This window comes from Leucopleurus acutus (genome assembly GCF_964270905.1).
Source record: "Leucopleurus acutus genome assembly, chromosome: 5".
Taxonomy (NCBI): Eukaryota; Metazoa; Chordata; class Mammalia; order Artiodactyla; family Delphinidae; genus Leucopleurus; species Leucopleurus acutus.
This window is the reverse complement of record NC_139147.1, coordinates 84,058,946-84,081,506: the sequence shown is the minus strand read 5'-3', so window position 1 is coordinate 84,081,506 and position 22,561 is coordinate 84,058,946. Positions and strand designations below refer to the sequence as shown.

The following is a 22,561-nucleotide window of genomic DNA, read 5'->3' as shown; positions in this document are numbered from 1 at the left end:
ACTATAGAAGGCCCACGCACAGCAACGAACACCCAATGCAGCCAAAAATAAATAAATAAATTTTAAAAAATTTTAATTAAAAAAACAGCAAGTGCAGTATGAAAATCAATGTGGAACAGGAAATGCAGGTGGTGATGTCTAGACTGATTCCAAGGTTTGAGATAATTGTGGTTCTCTAAGAATGAAAGTTAAATATTACTTTTTCTTTCAACTGTGTGTATTTATTTTTTCAAACAGCTACTAAGTTGTCAGGACATATAGACTTAAGTTGTTTTGACTGTTAGGTATTGCTTTTGGCCAAAAAGGGCCGTGAAAAAATGACTGAGCTCCTAAGGCACGGAGGACTAAGAAAGTTGGAGTGCTTGTGCACTAGGCAGAGGGACATGAGCTGAAGTGCTGGGAGCACCTTCCAGGCTATGCCCGTGGAGGGAGGCTACTTTCAGTGGAACACGGCTCCCAAGTGAAGTTAACTACAAATGACCGCACGTATTCCACGTATCTAATGAAAGATGCATCAGTGCAGGGTGTGGGTTAATGAGGACTGCATGATTACTGAGGGTGTGAGATCAATGAAGAAACTATGGAAAAGGGAGACTCAGAGAAGCAAAGGCAGGCAGCTATCCTAAGGAGAGAGGGTCCTGGCCCACAACCTCGAGTATCCAGGCCATGTCTCCAGTCTACCTGATGACACCGCCATTAGGATCATCCAATCCACTCTGCTGCTCTGAGTCCACACCTGGTATCTTCTGCTTATACTCTGCTGTTCCATGTAAATTTGTTTCAAGGGAGAGAATGTGCTACTGAGCAAACACGAATATTTGTATCATGTAAAGAGTAAGTCAGCGTTGTGGTTTTTCTACACGAGTCTCTTATAAGTATTGTTAATGTGAGTCTTGGGCTTTCAGAGACCCAGCACTGTGATATTTGTCTGGATGACCATTCATTCTTCTCCAGGAAACGCCTCTTAAATCCTTTATACTTATTTTAAATTTAAAAAAAGATACCTGCAGATTAGTTGTTTGACAAGATTGAGTTGCCTCGTTATGTTGACTGAAAACAATTTAGATCAGGATACTATCAGTTTTCGACTAATAAATATTATTCCTCTTTCTAGTTTCACAATCATAGGAAGCTTCAGAGAAATGTGAATTAAGAAAAGTTACATCTCGGGTAAGGCTAAATTTAGATGCATTGTAACACTGTACTAAATTGTACAAACAATATTTGCCGAGAGAATGGCTAAAATATTTCAAGGAACCAAAACACTGTAAAATATGCATAAGGATATGATCATACCATTTCATGATTTAACCTTTTCATTAACTATAATGAAAGGTATTCATGCCTAAATGGAGAAAGATGGGTAGTTTTCTCATATCTTGGTTAATACTGATACTGAACACCAGAGAGGCCCGAGGTTAACTGGGGACACCACGTGCTGTTGAACTTGAGTCTGTTAGTCTTAGAGACAGAAGCACCAAGGAAACGAAGCTGAGCCTCCATCCACAACGAGGCATTCAGCGCCACCTTGCGAGGAAACGTGGAAATGCAAAAGGAAGAAAGATTGTGCAAAGAAGCCCTATTCAAGGAAGGTAAAGAAAACCAGACTCCTTGGAACTAAGTATTGTACAGTGGTGACTTAATAAAGTAAACATCACTCCTCCTGGTATTATTTCTACCTATACGTTAAATGCTAGCTTTACTGCAGAAAACACTAGCAAGTGCTTGGGGTACATAAGACCATTCCCATAAGGATCTGGGTGTTGGCTGGCATAAAGACTTGCATCATTTAGAGGAGAATTTGGAACATTGGGAAATCCTATAGGAAGATGGTGAAGAGCAACAGTGGGAGAGAGAGTGAAGTGGTTACTGCTATTTGCCCCCCAGTGTCTATTTTCCCTTTCTCTTCCGCAAAAGAACTGACTTTAGCTGGGAAAATGGGGGCACCACTCACTGGGAGGCACCTGGGAAATCTCAGGGCCTGGGATACTAAATAATCTGACCTATGTAATAAAGAATTGTCTCACATCTTGTTTGATTTCCAAATGTCTTACCAGAAACTCAGTATGTTAAAAAATACATTTATAGATCTGATCCTAGACTCTTTGTTTTACATACAATGATAAAGTGTTTAAAAATATTTTTCCAGTTTTATTGAGATATAATTGACATACAACATTGTATTGGTCTAAGGTGTACAAAATTGATTTTAGTTATTAACATCCATCACCTCACATAGTTACAATTTTTTTTCTTGTGGTGAAAACTTTTAAGATCTACTCTCTTGACAATTTTCAAATATACAGTATTATTAACTACAGTCACCATGCTATACATTATATCCCCAGAACTTATTTATTTTATATCTGGAAGTTTGTACCTTTTAACTACCTCTACCCATTTTCCCCACTCCAAACCTACCTTTGATAACCACCAACCTGTTCTCTGCTCCTATGAGCTCAGTTTTTAGGTTCCACATCTAGGTAAGATCATAAAGTATTTGTCTTTCTCTGTCTGACATTTCCCGTAGCATAATACCCTCAAGGTCCACCCATGCTGTCACAAATCATAAAATATTTTTAAAGTGTTTCAAAATATACTGAATTTTCCAGAAATTGCAACAACCTTATAAATTGACAGAAGATAATACTTTACCACCTTGTTCAGAACTTTGTCAACAACTGTTTACTATTTTAGAAAACTACTACAGTAAGGCCACTCAGGATGTCTGGTCATCCATACCACATCCCAGCATTTGTACCTGCTACATTCATGGTGACTCCATGTACAGGGGCAAGCACCTGACTACTTCATTATTTTTTCTAGAATAGCTGGAAATACATATTGAAATACACATTATTTTACTATTGTTTCCTTTTCTTTCTCCTTCACATTACAACTCTCCTTTACATTTAATTTTTTTTAAGTATATGCATAAATAAGCAGGGGGTGGCTGTTCACCCTCTGGGCACACAGCTAAACTACATTTCCCAGCTTCCTTTGCAGTTAAGTGTATCCACATGACTGAACTGGGTTCAAGTCAATGGAATATGGTGCGTACTCTTACTGAGCCGAGGCTTTTAAGAAGTGGTATGCTGTCTTTCCCTGTCTGCTTCCTGGATGCAGCTAATAAGAAAGACACAAAATGGATAATATCAGTAAGAGTCACAAAGTGAAAGGAGGCTTCATTCATGAACGTGAAGAAAAGTTGTCTGCTGACCATACATACATGCTGAACATACATACATGCTGAATATACATGCTGGACTGTTTTCAAGAGTAAGAACTAAATTTCTACTGTGTTCATTTGAGCCACTATACATACACTTCAGAGTTGTTACAGCTCTTTATCCCACCCTAACTAATGCAGATTACTACAGTATCTATACATTTCATTTCAGGATGATGAGGGGCAATACAAATTATTTGTTATAAAAAAAGAGGCATTTGGGACTTCCCTGGTGGCGCAGTGGTTAAGAATCCGCCTGCCAATGCAGGGGACACAGGTTCGATCCCTGGTCCAGGAAGATACCACATGCTGCGGAGCAACTAAGCCCGTGTGCCACAACTACTGAGCCTGCGCTCTAGAGTCCATGAGCCACAACTATTGAAGCCCATGTGCCAAAACTACGGAAGCCCGCGCGCCCCTAGAACCCATGCTCCTCAACAAAAGAAGCTACCGCAATGAGAAGCCTGCGCACCACAACAAAGAGTAGCCCCCGCTGGTCACAACTAGAGAAAGCCCACACAGCAACGAAGACCCAATGCAGCCAAAAATAAATAAATAAATTTATTTTAAAAATTTTTTAAAAAGAGGCATTTGGTCCAGTGTGACTGAGAATCATTTCTGTAGCCTGCACTGCCCAATACAATAGCCACTAGACACATGTGGCTGCTGAGCCCTTGACATGTGACCAGTCCAAACTGAGGTGTGCTGTAAGTGGGAAATACAAACTATCAACAGATTTCTAAGACTTAGTACAAAAAAGTAAAATACCTCATTAATAATTTTGAATATTGATCATATGTTGGAACAATATTTTAGCTATACCAGGTTAAATAAAATTATTAAAATTGTTTTCCTAAAGAAGATAAATAAATAAAAGAATCATGAGTCAGGGGGCTGGGAATTTGTTGTAACTGACATCAGCCTAACCTAAAAAACACATTATTGAAGTGTGTAAGCCTTCAGAGAATGCTTCCTCCTGCTATTATTTTAAAAGGGATTAAAATTATTATTGTGAAGAAAAACTAAATATGGAAATGAGTAAGGAACAATATAAACTGGCCATAGATAACTTCTGCTAATGTTGGGTATATGTTATATATGTCCAGTAATTTTTCATTATATGTGCATATAATGATGCATTCTATAATCCCACATCTGCCTCTTTATCCTACTTATTCTTTCCTAATGTAATTAAATAATTTTGAAAACATTAAATAAATGTTTAATGCTCAAAAAAATTAAATAAATAAATAAATAAAATTAATTTCCTGTGTTCCTTTTTGCCTTCTTAATATGGTTACCACAAAATTTAAAAGTACATATGTGGGGGCTTCCCTGGTGGTACAGTGGCTGAGAGTCCGCCTGCCAATGCAGGGGACACGGGTTCGTGCCCTGGTCTGGGAAGATCCCACATGCCACGGAGCGGCTGGGCCCGTGAGCCATGGCCGCTGAGCCTGCGCGTCCGGAGCCTGTGCTCCGCAACGGGAGAGGCCACAACAGTGAGAGGCCCGCGTACCGCAAAAAAAAGAAAAAAGTACATATGTGGGTCACATTATATTTCTATTAAACAGCACTGCTCTAAGACCTTCTAGCAGTGGTTCTCATTTCACAGGTGCCAAGTTACTAGCTCCATCCCTCACTTAGCAGGTTCCAGTCTTTTTTGTTGATGGTTGTTCAGCGGTTAGCTGTGATTTTGGTGTTTTGGTTAGCTGTGATTTTGGTGTTTTCGTGAGAGGAGGTGAGCTCAAGTCTGTCATCTCTGACTTAGATACCGGTTTTAACTCTGCTCACTTCCTTGGTTTGACATTCTCCATTGTTTCAGGTGAGAACTTCCCACGTGCCCCCAGGAACTCCACCTCTACCAAACCTGGGCTCCATTGTTGTGCAAATGCTGGCAGATGTCGGACTCCACAAGCCTAAGAGTACTTCATGCCTTCATTATTAATTATTTCTAAAAGGATTAAAGGTGTTGAGAGAGACAGAGTCAGAGACAGAGAGAGAGACAGAAAGAGAGAGAAATTCACGCAGTAATTCCAAGAGGGAAAATAACCATTAAAAGAAAAATAAAGGGATAATTCCTCATAATTAAAGGAAAGGCATTATGGCAGACACTGGTAAATGGCTAATTTATTCCCAACCTCCCTCTTCCCTGACCACCTTCTACTGTGGTGGTTAAAAAATTAAACGTTTGCCTTCTCAGATTCCCTTGCTGCTAGGAATGGCTACATCACATAGTTCTGGAATGAGACATAAGCAGAAGTCTACCAAGAACTTCTAGGAAAGTTATTGCTCTCTTGGCAAAAGGAACAGAAGAAACCATCACTGCTCCTTTTCCTTCTTCCTGCTTTGGACACAGACTTGATGTCTGGAGCTGTAGTAACCATCTTGGGGTCAAGACTTTAAAAACAAGAGAAACATCAAGAGAATCACAAAGATGCCAGCCTAAATGTTGTTGAGCCACTCATCAAATATCAAGAATTTCTACCTCCAGACCTCTTTTTATATACTTTAAAAAACAAACAGACATGTCCTATAGGCTAAGTTCTCTTGTAGCCAGATACTATGCTAAGCACTATCCTTAAAACAACCCACTTTACAGATGAGAAACCCTGTTCAGAGCAACCTACTAATTGTGTTGAAATATGAACCTAGATGGTCTGAGTCCAAAGCCTAGAGTGTTTTCATCACACTAACCTGATTATATTCTCTTGTTTCCTAGCTAAGCCATGAACTTAGAAACATCCCAAGTTCATTGGGAACATGCAAGTTGTCTTCCAAGGTCAGAGCCACCAGATACCCTAGCCCCGGTCACTATCTAATTCCTGCTGGTGGCCCTGCTCACTGGCCTCGCCATCCAGAGGCTTCAAACCATCTGGCCACAAATCTGGGTCAGGCATCATGCAATGAGCCCTGTTCTTCCACCAGCCAGGGGAGCACACTCACAAAACACAGCAGGCCAGGCACCTGGGGCTTCACTGAGAAAAAGGCTCCATCCTCTCTTTCCCAGCATGCCTGGCTGATGGGGCCTCTGGCTCTCTCCAGATCTCAGTGGAATCTATAGAAAAGTCTGCAGCTGGAACATCTTCACCCTGCTTGTCTGAATCAGGACAAGGAAAACGGCTGTGACTCAGAGCAGATGCCACAGCTGGACTGCCACAGCCATGGGAAAAGACCTAATTGCAGAGATTTCTGTTTTACAACTACAGCTACACAGGCCCCCACGATAGCCTTGCTACTGACATTTGCTGCCTCTGCCAGGTGAAGAGGGACAGTTAAAGATGCAAAGCAGGACTGCTGATTCCAAAAAAGTGCTGACTCGGAGAACCCCATGGCTGCTGATAATATTCCTGACTTGTAGTGTTGCAAATGCTATCACAGCTAATCCATGCTTCCTCTCATAAGAAGGTCAAACTTGAGGCAACAAGCTGACGAAAGAAGCTCAGGAATGAAAGGACTGTCTTTGCCACAAACTGCCTTTCCTAAAGCAGAGGTGTCCCCTTGGTCCAGTGTGAGTTTTCAGTTCTATGTTCTGCATTAAACAGTGACAATTACCTCTATTCCTGACTTAATTGTGGCATTATACACTATATTCACTGTATGGTTTTGGTCCCTTATAAAAACGCTGTCATACTGAAAATTATTTTTCAGTTATATACTTTAAAAAACAAATTGTGTTGAAATATGAACCTAGATGGTTCATAAAATAACATTTTTATGGATTAAAATAAACATTTTTATGGATTGAAATATATCAGGAAAAAAGAGCAAACATGTAGTTGGCAGTTGCAGTACTAAGCACTTTTCACACATTATGTCTTTAATCCTCAAAATTATGATGATCCCATTCATTACACAAGTGAGGAGAGTGAAGCTTAGACAAGTAAATTACCCAACGTGGTACAGCTAGTCAATAGCAGAATCTAAACCCATATCTAGGGCTGTCTGGCACCAGTTGATGATTTTCACTATACTGCCTCTAAGAAATAAGCATAGAAAGAAATGCCTCAATATTACTCAAAGAGATAACTTTGGATATTTAAATGTATCAATCAGTCAATGGACTTCTCCCCCAGATGAGTCATTGTGCAATCTTATATGCCAGAATCACGTTCCGAGTTGAGGCATTAGAGTTTTGGTGTAAAACTATAGGAATCCACCCAACCCACCCCATTATCCATTCGAGACCTTAATGCATGCTGGCCTTGGGCCTTCTGTGACATAGGGCCATAGCAGCAGTTGCCAGAAACCCAGAGACAGTTTCCCATGCTGCCTTTTGTTGTGCACTATCCTAGGTTCACTGTGGGAAGCTATGACACTTCACCTGCAGGAGGCTGGCTAGGCACTCCCACCAGGGTCAAGACAGTGGTGCCTAGACTGGGGACGTGGGGAGCCTCACAGGACAAAGCAGGAGGACTTGGATAATTTCAACCTCAGCATGTATTATGTTTCGGCCTCTGTTCTAAGCATTAGCAATGCAGGCAGAAATTTTTAAAATGAGAATCCTGTATTTTACGGAGCTTTTAAAAAAAAAATTAGATCCATAAGAGCTAAGAGTAAAAGACAAATCTCTCAGAGAACAAAAAACCTCAGCACTATTCATGAGCCCTTAAAACCAAGACTCTCTTAAGGTTGGATCTTGGTAGAACATCCAACAAGAATATTGGAAGAACATCATGGTGACAGCTAATGTCAATAGTTATTTCTTTTTTTTTTTGCAGTACGCGGACCTCTCACTGCTGTGGCCTCTCCCGTTGCGGAGCACAGGCTCCGGACGCGCAGGCTCAGCGGCCATGGCTCACGGGCCCAGTCGCTCCGCGGCATGTGGGATCTTCCCGGACCGGGGCACGAACCCGTGTCCCCTGCAATGGCAGGCGGACTCTCAACCACTGCGCCACCGGGGAAGCCCAGGAGTTACTTCTTTTTCCTTCCTCAAAATCTTTCCAGCTCTGTTCTTTACAACCTCAAAGAAATGTACTCCCTTGGGAAAGATCAAATTTCACCCAACAGCAAAAGAAGTAACATCTATGAGATGCCACCCTCCTCCCGCTTAATATTCCTCAGTTCATTCTAGTCCTGGGTGAGGCTTAAGGGATGACTGAGACTTGAGCATAATGTTAATCAAGTTCAAGAGGCTGGGCCCTCCCAGCAAGACCGCCCAACAAAATCTAGAAATGCAAATGAATTTGTCCCTTACCTGAAAGAATGGCAAATTGTCTGTGAAGTTGTTCAATTATATCCACTGCCACCAAGGGCCTGATTTCCTGCTGCATAATTTCATCTGCACAAATGAAACACAAATTAGGTTAAATCCTTGCAAATTATAAAGAGAATTTAAAGGAAGAAAGGGAAGTTCCACTACTAGGGAAGTCTGGAATTTACCAAGATACGGTTATGGGCACATTATTCTCTTGAGAACTCAATTCCTGAAGCAGGGATGGATCTGGGTTTTGTGTGGTTTGACACTTATACACATGAGCACGGGACATTTCTAGTGCCTCTCCCAAGGTTCTGGGAGGGGTCAGTGCAAGGAAGAGGCCCTGAAACTTAAGCTTCAGTAGCTTCACAGTAAACCTGCTAGGATGGTCTCATTACCAAGGGAAGTGCTTAGAGATCTGCCCATTCCTTTGGGTCTGCAGAAGGACATTTTAAACACAAACAATGTAAGTTACCAGAGTTCCTCTCAAACTGGGTCAGAAAATCAATCTGGGACTTATGAAGGTTCTTTTGTTTTTATTCCTTCCCTCACTTTCTTCCTTTTTGTCTTTCTCTTAGTCACCTCCATTCCTTTTTTTCCCCTTCCAGAACACTTCAAGGAGCCTCTTCCCACTGCCAAACATGTTTAACGAAGCACACTCCATTTTGCTAAATAAAGATGCTCCTTACTGAATAAAAGGTTACAGGTTCCCAAAGCAAAAATTCAAACCTTTCAAGCACAAACCTGCAAATGTCCTCTAACCACAACGAGTGATTTATAAGCACTAAGATTTGCATTCTATCCATTTGGGGAAAGGGTACTAAAGAAAGGGGGGGAGAAGACTGAGTGGCATCTCTTAGCCTGGTCTGGGAAGGGGAAGGAATTTTCATGCTCCCTCTGCCTACAATATTATTATCCTCATTTAACTATTTGCCAGGGAACCTCAAAAAATGAACTAGTTATTGTTTCTACAGCAGTTAAACATCAGGTTAGATTAAGGTACAAACCAAATAGCCTTGTACGCTGATGCAAAACAGGTATCACCTATTGTTTTGGCATGCAGCCAGCTTAATGTGATATTCTAATATTGATCAATCAGAAAGTAATATTTGGGAAGCTCCTCCCAGAGCCTTGGTTTCCACTTCTCAGCTTTGGTGTAAAGGTTGCAGGAGACGATGCATATGGTGATATACATAGTAGGTGCTCAGTAAACGCTAGTTACATTCATCACTCTGGAAAGACCTTGCCTATATTTGCTTTCTGAAAGTCTCCTCAGGGGTGGGGCAAGTGCCGCTCAAACCCCAAGACGCTTTTCAGTGAATTCTACCACTTTTTCTGGAGGAAAGGACTTTCCACTGTGAATTCACTACAAATTCGAAGACCCCTGTATCACTGCTACAGGTGTTGCCTCTTACAACCTGCCTGTATACAATGATGACACTGTAGTTATATTTTACGAAAAAAGAAGGGCCTTCTCTGTTAGATACACAAAGTAAAGTCCCTAACAGTAAAAAGATATGAAGTCTGAGATCTGCTTAAAAATATTCCAGAATCCCCTTCTGCCAAAAACATACAGACAGGGAGCAGGAAATAGCGGGCGGGGGTTGGGGGAGATGAAACCAGATTGACAAAAATGCGGATAATTGTTGAAACTGGTTGATGGGCCCTTGGCAGTTCATTATAAAATTCTTTCGCATATGTTTCAAATTTTCCATAATAAAATTTAAATTACAAATGGACAAGAAAATAGAAAGCTTAAGCAGAAACAGGAGTTACGTAACTGAAGAGTTTTTCAGAATACAATCTCCCAGTGGTCTGGGAAAGTGGCATACTCAAAAATACAGCTGGTTTATTATTTTTCCATACCTGAGGGAGTCTATTTAAGGGACAATGACTCCAAAGAAAAACCAATATCATAAGATGCAATTTATTGTTATTGTACCTCAATATTTGAGATGTGCTTTAAAGTAAACATTTTAAATTAAAGAGGTAAGACCTGAAAGAAACAACAGAAGTGAGTTAAGCTAACCATCCCCCCACCCCCCGGTCCCATCTTATTTTTTAAATGAAGAAACGGAGAGACTGTGACCTTGCCTGTGGTCACACAATAATTTAAGTGTGGAGCCTGGGTCAGCCCTGGATCACTTGACTCTAAGAGGGCAAACGTGATGGAGTTTCTAGACCCTTGGCCTTGAGAAGCATTGGCTTCTACCACCCGAGACACTGACTAGTGTCTCTCATCTTGGGAATCTGTGGAGGATTGTCCAGCCTTCCAACAGAGACATTTTCACCTGCCTCCTGTGGTTACCAAAGGAACAGGACTAAAATCTACGATTTGTTTTTCCAAGAATAGAAATGAGCTGGTTTGCCTTTGGCCCAGATTTTGCTGAGACAGCCTGGCCCCCAGCCAGGGAGTGACATGGTTATCCTTGAAAACTTCCCAGTGAAGGAACCTCATGACCCAACCTGGCCAGCTGCAACAGAGCATGAGGGTTTCTCAGACTCGGCACTGACCCAGTGCATGGAGATGACTTCAGACACACCCAGCTTTTAGTGATGCCTGACACCTGTGGGCCATGCGCAGTTCAGCCTCAGTTATGCTCTGTACCAGAGGAAACACACAGACCAGCCCTTGCTGCTGGCAGGCCCTGCTACCCACTCCTGTAGAGTTGGGGTGGGAAGGGAGTGTAGGAGCTCTCTGATCTAAAGGAACACCTCCCCCTGCAGTGGGAAGGAAGCTGCCTCAGCCCTACATGCCAAGAGCTGTTTCTGCCAAATTCTAGCTGGGCAACCACAGCAAGAACATGCTGAGCCTTAGTATCCACACGTGTAAAATGGCTTTTCCTTCTCCAGGAACAGTTGGGCATGGCCAGTGATGACCCACTGAGGTGGTGGTACCTGCTGCACCCTGCAGGCCCCTCCGTCCTGTGTGGAGGCTTCCTGCTTCCTGCTTGCTATTTTTGATGCATGTAGATTAGGGAGAAACTTGTCTCTCTGTAACCCACACAAGGCAAAGTGAAGTAGTATTTGAATTTCAACACAATTTCTATCCTAGGCAAAGTTACAGATAGATCTGGGGAAAACTTGTCTCTTTTCTGTCTCTGTGATTATATGTTACCCTGGACCCACAGTGCTAAAACTGCAGGAAGTATCCACAAAGGTCTCCTAGGTGATGGAGTACAGCCCAGCACATCCCATTGGAATTCAGTTGTAGGCAGCAAGAAACACCTCTGTGTTGTCCACCCCCCAAACCCCACACCCCCATCTGAGAGAAATGTGGGCTCTGGGGCAGGACCCTTCCTACTAATTGCATCCTCCTCGTCAGGGCAGAGGGCAGGAAACTGGCTGATAAAAGCTGATGCAGTCTAACTGTTGCAACTAGTAAGGAATATAGGGCAGTGAAACCCTTAGCCTCTGCTTTTGCTGTTCTGAAATTTCAGTCACACTGGGATTTAAAAGACTCAAGTATGGTCTGAGGGAAAAGGAACCAAAATACTAAATAAATAAATAAACTACTTAATTAATAAGTTAAGGCGTAAAAGTATGATCTGACCCAAGAGGGAAGGCAGACCCAAGTTTGACAGATCCTGCTGCATTACTATTGAATACTTTGCCCAGGGAATCTGGTGGGCAGAAAGGATGGAAGGGTCGGTTGTTAGCTGAACTAGGAATGGGACCAGGATCTCCACTCAGCCACTGCTCGTGACACTAATGAGAGCACCAGTTGTGAGCCAGCCCTAAGAAGACACTTTACAGATAACTTGTTTAATTAGTTAGACTATGTAAAGGAAGGCACCCTAGCACTAAAATGAACCTCCTCCAGCCCAGCCTGCCCTCCCACTCCCACAACTAGAACAGATGTGACTGCTGAGAAAACACATGTGGACCAGAGGCTCTGAGGAATCGGTTGCTGGGGTGGTTCAAAAAGGCACCCTGGGGTCATGCTGTGTTTCACTTCTCTTTCTTACTGGACAGGTTAGAAAGAACACAAACCCATTTTACTTCTTCTACTGCCTCCTATGCTACAGGGATGCTTAACCTGAACCAGAAGACTTAGTATTGAAGTTTGTCCATAAATTAACATTGAGTAAGAGGCACTTGAAAAGCAGATGGAAGAATTTTTTAAGGAGAAATTTAGAAGATTTTAAAAACCAAGAACACTAAAAAATGTCCAACTGGTCTTCCCTGGTGGTGCAGTGGATAGGAGTCTGCCTGCCGGTGCGGGGGCACACGGGTTCGATCCCTGGTCCGGGAGGATCCCACATGCCGCAGAGCAACTAAGCCCGTGAACCACAACTACTGAGCCTGCGCTCTAGAGCCCAGGAGCCACAACTACTGAGCCCGTGTGCCTAGAGCCTGCGCTCCACAAGAGAGGCCATTGCGATGAGAAGTCCGCGCACCGCAGCAAAGAGTGGCCCCCACTCACCGCAACTAGAGGAAGCCCGCGTGCAGCAATGGACACACAATGCAGCCAAAAATAAATATAAATAAATATATAATCTTGTCTTTTAAAAAAGAAAGTCCAACTTCCTAGTAGTCAAATAATGTAATTAAAACAGCAATAGAATTTCTCATTTCATCCATAAAATAATACACAATGCTGGGGTTCTGCTCGAAAACTAGTACTTCTGCATAGCCTTGGGGAGTAAAGCTGGTAGTGTCCTTTCAGAAAGTAGTTTCACAATATTTTACCCAGTGATTATTGTGTAGATTACATACTAAACCCCCTATATACATCATCTTATTTAATCCTCAAAACAACTCTAACAGCAATATGGAACTAGATTTGCAATAGCTGGTCCAAGGTCAAGCAGAACCAGAATTTGAACCCAGCTCATTCTAAACACCAAAGCCCAACATGGTAACCATTACTATACAGAGCTTCAATACATAGTCATCAAAATCTTCATAACCTTTTACCTATTCGTCCTATATCTGGAAATGTATCCTGAGAAAATAACAAAATAAAAACTTTATACGTAAAAATGTGGACTGGAATATTATTTATAAGAGTGAAAGAATGGAAGCAATCATGGTATAATTATGAATACCATGTCATAGAAAAAGATTTAAGATGTAATTTCAAGAACATAAAAATCACATGTATGGTGAGATTGAAGCCAGGTTCAGAAAGAAAGAGGAAAGCAGGTGGAGTGCGTGTGCACATGGGTACAGGCATATGAGAAAGGAATACAAGAAATAGTTGTTTTAGGGCTTCCCTGATGGCGCAGTGGTTGAGAGTCCGCCTGCCGATGCAAGGGACGCGGGTTCGTGCCCCGGTCTGGGAAGATCCCACATGCCGCGGAGTGGCTGGGCCCGTGAGCCATGGCCGCCGAGCCTGCGCGTCCAGAGCCTGTGCTCCACAACGGGGGAGGCCACAGCGGTGAGAGGCCCGCGTATCGCAAAAAAAAAAAAAAAAAAGAAATAGTTGTTTTAGAGTGATGGAATCCTATTTGGTTACTCCCTTTAGTTTACATAGAGAAAAGTATGCTCTGGTAGTGTTTATTTTTTATGCTAATAGGACTTTATTGAAGTATAATTTACATGCAGTACAATGCACAAATATTAAATGTACACGTTGATGAATTTTGACAAACACATAACTAATGTAACCACTAAACAGATCAAGATATGAAACATTTCCATCACCCCAGGAAGTTTCCTTGTGACCCCTGCCCAGGCCCTGTAACCCTCCCTCCGATAGACATATGTGTTAAAGACCACACGGGTGCCTCTGTCCTCATGACCCAGAAATCATGGCTGGCAGAACACACTGTACCCTGAACAGCTACTCTCTTAACACCATTGGGGCTCCAGGGAAAGACTTCTCCACATCTCTTGGTCTATATCCTCAAAAGAAAAGGCGCACTGCATCCAAATGCTATGATGGCTTGTGGGCTGTGCCACTGCTGGTATCAGGGACAGACACTGCTTCAGAGTGCTGGGAGGATTTGAGCAGCGGAAGTGCTTAAGTAAGAGAAAAACAAATCAATTAACTTGTCAAATTCTTCCTCTCACATGGCATGAATGATGTAGATTCTTTTTTTTTATTTATTTTTTACATCTTTATTGGATTATAATTACTTTACAATGTTGTGTTAGTTTCTGCTGCACAACAAAGTGAATCAGCTATATGTATACCTATACCCCCTCCCTCTTGAGCCTCCCTGCCACCCTCCCCATGTAGATTCTTATATAATGAAATATGTCCAGTACTACTGAGCATCAACATTCTCACTTTTTTTCTTCCAATTCATGATGCAAATATATTCAAATTTTGAACTCCTTGAACACAATTACATTTTACTTAGATCACATTTACTTTAGATCACTGCTCTCAATGGAGCTCAAATTATGTGAAAATCTCAATTATAACAACATAGTGCATTTGCTGACATGATTAGAAAACAAATTTTATGGGTTAACTAATGCCTTATGGGTTATGGATATCTTTTATTACTCATCCAAATTTCAGTGGCCCATCAACACAACACTCAGATGCATGCAATAATTCAATGTATTCATCTTTGCTATTTTCTGATTTTTAGTCATATAAAAACCATACCTTTATATACTTTAAATCTTGTTCTTATGGGGGTGTGTTTATCAAGTTAAAAGAATAGTACTTTTTATTTAAATGCCACATATGGGCCTCTATTTGTACTCTTGGCCCAGGCTCTGCAAATACCTGTTTAAAATTGCTTTGAGAAGTGATGAGATATTATTTATTAGGCATAAGGATTTCTGTTTTTGAATGTGTATCCAAATCCCTTTTCTTTCTATTACAAAAAAAATGTTTAAGCTTATTAATTTCTGTTGACATCTCACATGTGCCCTTGCGTGAGACAAGCACGGCACCAAGGTGGAAGTTTTTATGCAAAGGGTTTCCTTAGCAACAATAGCTGGAGATGACATTCTCCTGCAGTCCTTCATAACTCCAGGAGAGGCAAACCAGCTCTGCTGCCTGGGGCATATTGAATAAAAAGCAATCAAAGCCCTGCAAGAAATTAAGAAACTGTGAAAATACCTAATCCCCCCCTCTGTTAAAGCTCCCAAATTTTAGCACTAGGTTTCAAAGTGACCCCACCTGCATTTTAATCAATACTGCCCCAGAGCAGTGCTCTCAAATTACAATGATAAATCACCTGTGCTTTAAAATGCAGATTCTGATTTAGCAGGCCTGGGGTGGGGCCAGAGATTCTGCATTTCTAAAAAACTCTCTTGATGCTGCTAGTTCAACTGAGAAGCAAGCACAAGTTGAAGTTCCAAGACTTTAGACCATTCTTGTTCCTTTCCCATTGCTTACGAAAATGCAGTTCAGGGAAAAAAAAAAAACTTTTTATTTAAGTTGTTCCCTAGTGCTTCTCCTATCATTCAATAAAAATAATCATCTATATGTATGCAAAGTATATTTGAAACTGAGGCCTAGCTGGTGTAAACTTTTGGCCTACATTTCCTGCTGTGTTGATTTTAGGATCAGCACCCTGGGAAACGAGCCAACCCTACCTTTAGCACTTGTTTTACCTCTCCTTCCAGCACCCCCAAGCCCTACCCCAGTGCTCAGTGTGGGCCCCTTAATGCAGCAGTCCCCAACCTTTTTGGCACCAGGGATCGGTTTTGTGGAGCGGGGGTGGGGGTGGTGGGGGGGTGTTGTGTGTGTGGGTGATGGTTCGGGCGGTAAGGTGAGCGATGGAGATCAGCAGATAAAGCTTTGCTTGCTTGCCTGCCGCTCACCTCCTGCTCTGCGGCCCAGTTCCTAACAGGCCTCAGACCGGTCCTGGTCCACAGCCCCGGGGTTGGGGACCCATGCCTTAATGCCTATCCTCTCATTCTAGGACCACTCCCAGCCCGGCATTCAGTCAAGTCAGAAGCAGTGTCTTTGGTAAAACAACAAAATATGGTCTAATGTGATGAGATGAGAAGACTAGTTATGACTAATGCTCATTCGACATGGCATTCTTCCAAAAGTTTCTGCACTTTCATTTCTTTCTAAAGCTCTTAGAGGAAAAAATATCTTAACAAAGGAATCAAAGTGGTAGGATCTTAGACATTTTAGCAATATGATGGATACACAATTTTATTTTTGTTTAAGAAAAAGCCCTGGAGGCTCTGGCTAGACATTCCTGCCTTCCTCTCTCAGTGTATTCATTCATTCAGGTACTATGGAAGCAGAATGAAAGAAACTGGACCTGCATCCCAGCTCTGCCACTAACCAGCCCCTCCACCTTCAGGTTCTCCCTCTGTAAAATGGGAGTGGATAATAATTAATAATATCTCCTCCTAGAGGACTGTTGTGAGGATTAATACTACCATTTATTGAGCACCTTCTACCTACTGGGCACTGTGCTACATGCTGATGAAATAAAAATCGTATTGTAAGGCAAGACAAGAAAAATTTAAACATAAAATTTTTCTCTGCCCTTTGGCCTCCTCCCTCCCTTCTAGTGTGCATTACGCATTAACCAGACCTCTCCAATAGCAGAAATACCTGCTCAACCATAAAGATCAATTTTTCTTCTTCTGGTGCCAGCCATATAACTCCTTAGAAGATAACATTCCTTTCTCAATCCTGTAAGAGGTCATGATGACCCACCACTCACCTCGTCTGTGCAGACATCTTTGGTGAACTTTATGTAAAATGCCAATATATCATTTCCCTTAAAGATAGCAATTGGTGCAGAACAGACTAGTCAGACCACCTGCAGAGATACTGGGCTGCACCTAATGGAAGTTCTTAGCTTAAATATTTATTAATGACCTTATTAATATTACTAGCTATATTACTTGTATTCTGCCTATTTTATAAGATTGTTTCTTGCATTACCAAATGCGTGACTAGGCGACTTGAAACGACTGACCAAATATATAGTTCTATAAGATGAATGTTTATACTAGTGTAACTCTAGATATGGGAAGAAGCAATAAGAGGGAACCATAAGAGACTAGTAAGACAGCGGGTCCAAAGGATTCTGGCTATCGTTAGGAGGGCCTAGTCCAATAATGGTGCATTGAGTGGCCTATCCAAAAATTCCATGCCTGACCTAAGAATGAGCATTCTTAGTGTCGTGGGACAAATTGGTCACAAAATGCCTCCCAAACTTTGGTTGAAATTAAGACTGAAAGGGAAGGGACTGTAAAATAAAGAATATTGTCCACCATCCAGTTCTGCAAGAATCAAGTCATTAGCCACTGCTGTCACTGACCAACAATACACTCTGAAAGGAATTCAAGGCGAAGATCAGGATGAGGAACTTTGTGCTCTGGGAAAACCGACAGAACTGGCCCTCAGCTAGTTAAATATTTCCAGAAGAAAATTTTATGAATCTGGTCCTTTCATCTTCCCATAATTAGAAAAGCACTAAAACCATTAACTCAGAGATCTGTTCCTTCTACCAAGATGAGTGCTTGACTGCATGTACCCCTTGATCAAAATCACGTATACACTAGCCTTGCCCCCTCCTTACCTCTTCAGAACAGTTCTCAGAGCTCTCTGAGAGACTGTCTCCTGGGTTATAATCCCCAGGTTGGTATGAATAAAAATTTCCATTTCTTTCTTAGATAGACTATTAATTCTTTCATTGACAATGCTTTACATACATTATCTAATTTAATTAAAATAACGTATGAAAGCAATTTGTATATAATAGATTCAACAGAAGCCAATTAAATTTATCATCCAGTTCTTTGAGCCATGATCTCAAGGATGCCGCAATAGATTTTTCTCGAACACCCGCATTACTGCCACCCACTGGTGATTTGCTTTGAAATGCTGCTCATAAATTCCCCACTGATGTCATGTGACCTCTTTCTCTTTCACTATGAACTAAGTTTGATAGAACTTGTTATGAGGTTGGAAGAACTCAGGAGCAGAAGGGAGATGAGAATTAGATTGAAATATAAATAGGGATGTAGTGTATGATAAAAGTGGCATTTCCCATGGGGCCAGAGGGAGATTACAGATTCCCTCACTATCTGATAGTAGAGTATTCCTAGGAAACCTTTGGTAAGCCAAAAGGGCATAAAGCAAAGAGGCAATTACCTCAGTACACATCTTGCTAATAGATGCACGAAATAAGTCAAGATAAAGCACAGATGCTCACTGACACAATTCAAAGCTATGGCAGCTTGATGCAGAGATGCTGAGTCTAGTTCCAGGGGAAGGAGCTTGGTGGTACCACTCTGCGTGTGCACTGCCTCTATAATGGCTCACTACTAAACAAATGTTGAACACTTTTTGCTTTTCTCCTAAAAGTGAAAATCTTCTTTGGAGTTCTTTTGGTTAGCAAAAACAGGTACTAACGTAGGTCTTTCATAAAAGCAAAATGGCCAAAGCAAACTTTTGAAAAGCAGGGGATACCTGTACTCAGCAAATAGTGCTGGGTAACAAATAGAACTTGGCCATAACGGGACATCAAGTATAGTGATTAAGAGCCTGACCTCTGGTGTCACAATGCCTGAGTTCAAACCCTGGCTCTGCCACTTACAGCAGAATAATCTCAAGCAAGTCAATGAACTTCCCTGTGCCTCAGTTTTCCTGATTTGAAAATGAGGGAAATTATAATACATCCACCTAGTATGGTTGTTGTAAGAACTGAGTTAATGTTAGAAAACTTAAGAAAAATTCCCAGTATATAGTAGGTGCATGTACAGGTATTTTATTATTGTCAACAATGTTAAGTTGTATCCAAATTTCACTTCTTGCATCAAAATAAACTCCAGCCACATTAAATAATGAAAAGACAGAATTAGTAAAAGAAAATATGGGAGAACATTTTTATAATCCTGGAATTGGAACAGCCTTTCGAAGTATGACAAATCCCAATAAGAGTGATAGATTTACTAATTTGAAAACTACTTTGGCAAGGTAAACACACCTTTAACAAACTCAAAAGAAATGTAACCAACTGGAATATTTACAGCACATGTGGCTGATAAAAGGCTTATCTCCCTAGAATATAGAGAGCTCTTACAAAATTCACAAGAAATAGGTATAGTGGGCTGGATGGTCCCCCTGCCTTCAAAAAGAAAAAAAAGAAAAACATACAGCCATGTCCTAATCCCCAATACCTGTGAACATTACCTTACGGAAAAAAGGGTCTTTGAAGACGTGATTAAGACTCTTGAGAGGAAGAGCCTATTCTGAATTATCCCAGTGAGCCCTGAATGCAATCATATAAGAGAGAGGAAAACAGGGGAGACCTTATGAAGATGGAGGCAGATATTGGAAGGATGCAGCCACAAACCAATAAACACCTGGAGCCATCAGAGGCTGGAAGAAACCAGAAACTCAATTTCCCCTAGAGCCTCTAGAGGAGGGGGGCAGGTACCTTGGTTTTGGATTTCTGGCCTCTAGAACTATGAGAAAATAAATCTCTGTTTTTTAAGCCATCAAATTTGTGGAGATTTGTTAAAGTGACCATAGGAAACATAACGTCAGCCACAGACTGAGAACAGACAATTCACAGAAGAAATACAGCCGGTGAATATGTATATAAAATGTTTAACCTCACTAATAAATCAATGTAAATTAAAACAGAATGAGTGCTTTTCTTCCTGATAGACTGGCAATTTCTTTAAAGATAAATAACACAGCATTGGTAAGACTGTAGGCAAATTCTCTATAGGTAAAGGTATAAATAGGTACTTTTTAAAAAATGTTGATCATTTTGGAAATATCTGTCAAAATGTTAAATATGCAGTCTTCTGGCCAAGAAATTCCATGTCTAGGAATTTAACCTATGGAAACAGTAACACAAGGGCAAGATAAGTGAGTACAAAGATGTTTATTACAGTATTGTTCCTCTAGGGCAAATGTCCATTAATAGCGGATTGGTTAAATAAAAGATGGAATAGCTATACAACAGAATACTAGGGAGTCATTAAATATAGTCAGACAGATCTATATGTACTGACCAGAAAAAGGTTCAAAATGTATTAAGTTTAAAAAAAATAAAGCAAGATACAGAATAGAATGTTATCATTTGTGTTAAGTTTATATATATATATATATATGTATGGAGGGCCTTATATATTTGAATGTATTTGCGATGAGATATTGAGGCAGAGATGGCTAGCTGCCCACTCAAAATTCACAGTTCCTCTTGCATACAGTAGCACTATCATTTGAAGGTGGCTGCCTGGCCAGAAACTCCATCTCCCACTCACCTGCCCTACCTCCAGTTACTGCCATGTAGCTAGTGAATGCCAATGCGAGATGAGCAAAAATGATGAGTTGGGGTATTTCAGAAATAGGTGTGTCTTCACCACTGTGTCTTTTCCCTCCTGCAGGTGACAACTGCAAGGTGACAACTCTGAGCCAGAGGATGACAGACCCACAAGATAGAAGCAGGCAGGGTCCCTGAAACAGTCTGAGGGAAAACGGCCAACCGACCAGGGCCATTGTATTGGAATGTATTTATCCAGTGAAATTTAGGGGTTGTTACAGCAGTTGGTGTTACCCTAACTTACAGGCGTGCATTCATTTTCTAATATTTTAAGTACATTTTATTCTCCTTTTAAAAAGAAAAAATGGGGGAGATAGTCAGTGAAAAAAAAACCCAACTTCTGACTCTCCCTGAACCCCCAACAATTAAATAGTATATGAGTCTTGATTAGCACATACTTTAATCAGTGTGCCATCTCTTGAGTTTCATTCCCTTAGCCCCATGAAATCAGTATTATACCAAGAAGTCGACAGATAGCATTCCATGAATGTAAGATTGCGGTAATGTCAGAAAGGCCATTTAGGTACTCATAAAACTTGCATTAAGAGACGCAAACTTTTGTTGTTGTATCGCGTCACAGAATAAAATGACTGACAGCCAGAGTACGTAGGCAAACATTTCACAACCTTTTATAGTGGGAAAAAAAGAAAAGCAACAATAGTATATGTAATGCTATAAGTTTAGGATTCAGAAATCTTCATATTCATCTTTCCTATTACTTCCTCTCCTCACGATCAACAAGACTGTAACCTCTTATGATTTAACTTTAGTAAAATTAGGGCAATCATTTACACCTGGATTCAAACTCTGTAAGGATTTGTGTGCATGCTCAGGTGAGCACCTATGTGTTTTAAGAATGGAAAGCAAAATCTGATTAACAAGCTGTTCTTTCTTAAGTAGCAAATACATAGTAGCCCTTGCATGAATCGTGTCTCAACCAGAAAGTATACTGGAACAATGAAGAATTTGTTTTAAAAGCATACTTCTCCATTCAATAATTCCCCTCCCTTGAAGAAATAGGTTCTAAGTATAGATAAAGAGTAATGAGAGAGACAAAGACATTTGCTTTAATCACCTTTCCTAGTCTGTGATCTAAGGGGAATAAATGTATTATAAACATTTTCAAGAAAAAAAAAAGGCCAGGGGTTGGGGAGGAATATATCAATAAGCCCATGCATGAAAAAAGCAGTCTTAGAAACAAGCAGCTGCTTCAGCTCTTAGAGCATCTGTCTTTTTTTTTTTTTTTTTTTTTTGTGGTACGCGGGCCTCTCACTGCTGTGGCCTCTCCCGTTGCAGAGCACAGGCTCCGGACGCGCAGGCTCAGCATCCATGGCTCACGGGCCCAGCCGCTCCGCGGCATGTGGGATCCTCCCAGACCGGGGCACAAACCCGTGTCCCCTGCATCGGCAGGCGGACTCTCAACCACTGCGCCACCAGGGAAGCCCCGAGCATCTGTCTTATTGTCTTCCAAATACATGTAAGGCATACTTAAAATGCTGTTCCTTCTCACCCAGCCCACTGAAGAGAAGTGGTTTTCTTTTTTATTCCTAACCCACCAGTCTGTTATCAGCTGATGTGTCTAACATGAAGTCTCAGCATTTCAGATTTAATGCTTTTCTTCAGACTTAACATTTTTCTTCAGGAATATGAATTTCATAATCTGGATTATCATTTTCATTTTATAAAAGCAATTATATTGGTTATTTTTAAAAAATAAAAACATACAACTAAATAAAAATAAGAAAAGTAAAACTCCTTACCATTCCTTCACCCCAAATTAAATAGTTATCTTATGGGTGTATAATAGTCAGTATGTATATATGTATGTATAGACATATATGCTTTTAAAATGGGTTCATACTTACACATTCTATCCTATAACCTGATTTTTTCAAAATATTTGTTTATCTATTT

The 22,561-nt window shown here is 41.0% G+C and overlaps 1 protein-coding gene across 1 annotated transcript in view; it reads right to left on the bottom strand.

The window, feature by feature from the left end:
• The window catches only part of MCF2L2 (MCF.2 cell line derived transforming sequence-like 2), a gene marked incomplete at both ends in the record, with an annotated part of 183,947 nt that overhangs the window by 161,025 nt on the left and 361 nt on the right, over positions 1-22,561 (bottom strand). Inside the window, 1 exon segment of the mRNA XM_082840148.1 lies at positions 8,424-8,507. Within this exon segment, the coding sequence (XP_082696274.1) occupies positions 8,424-8,507 (84 nt within the window).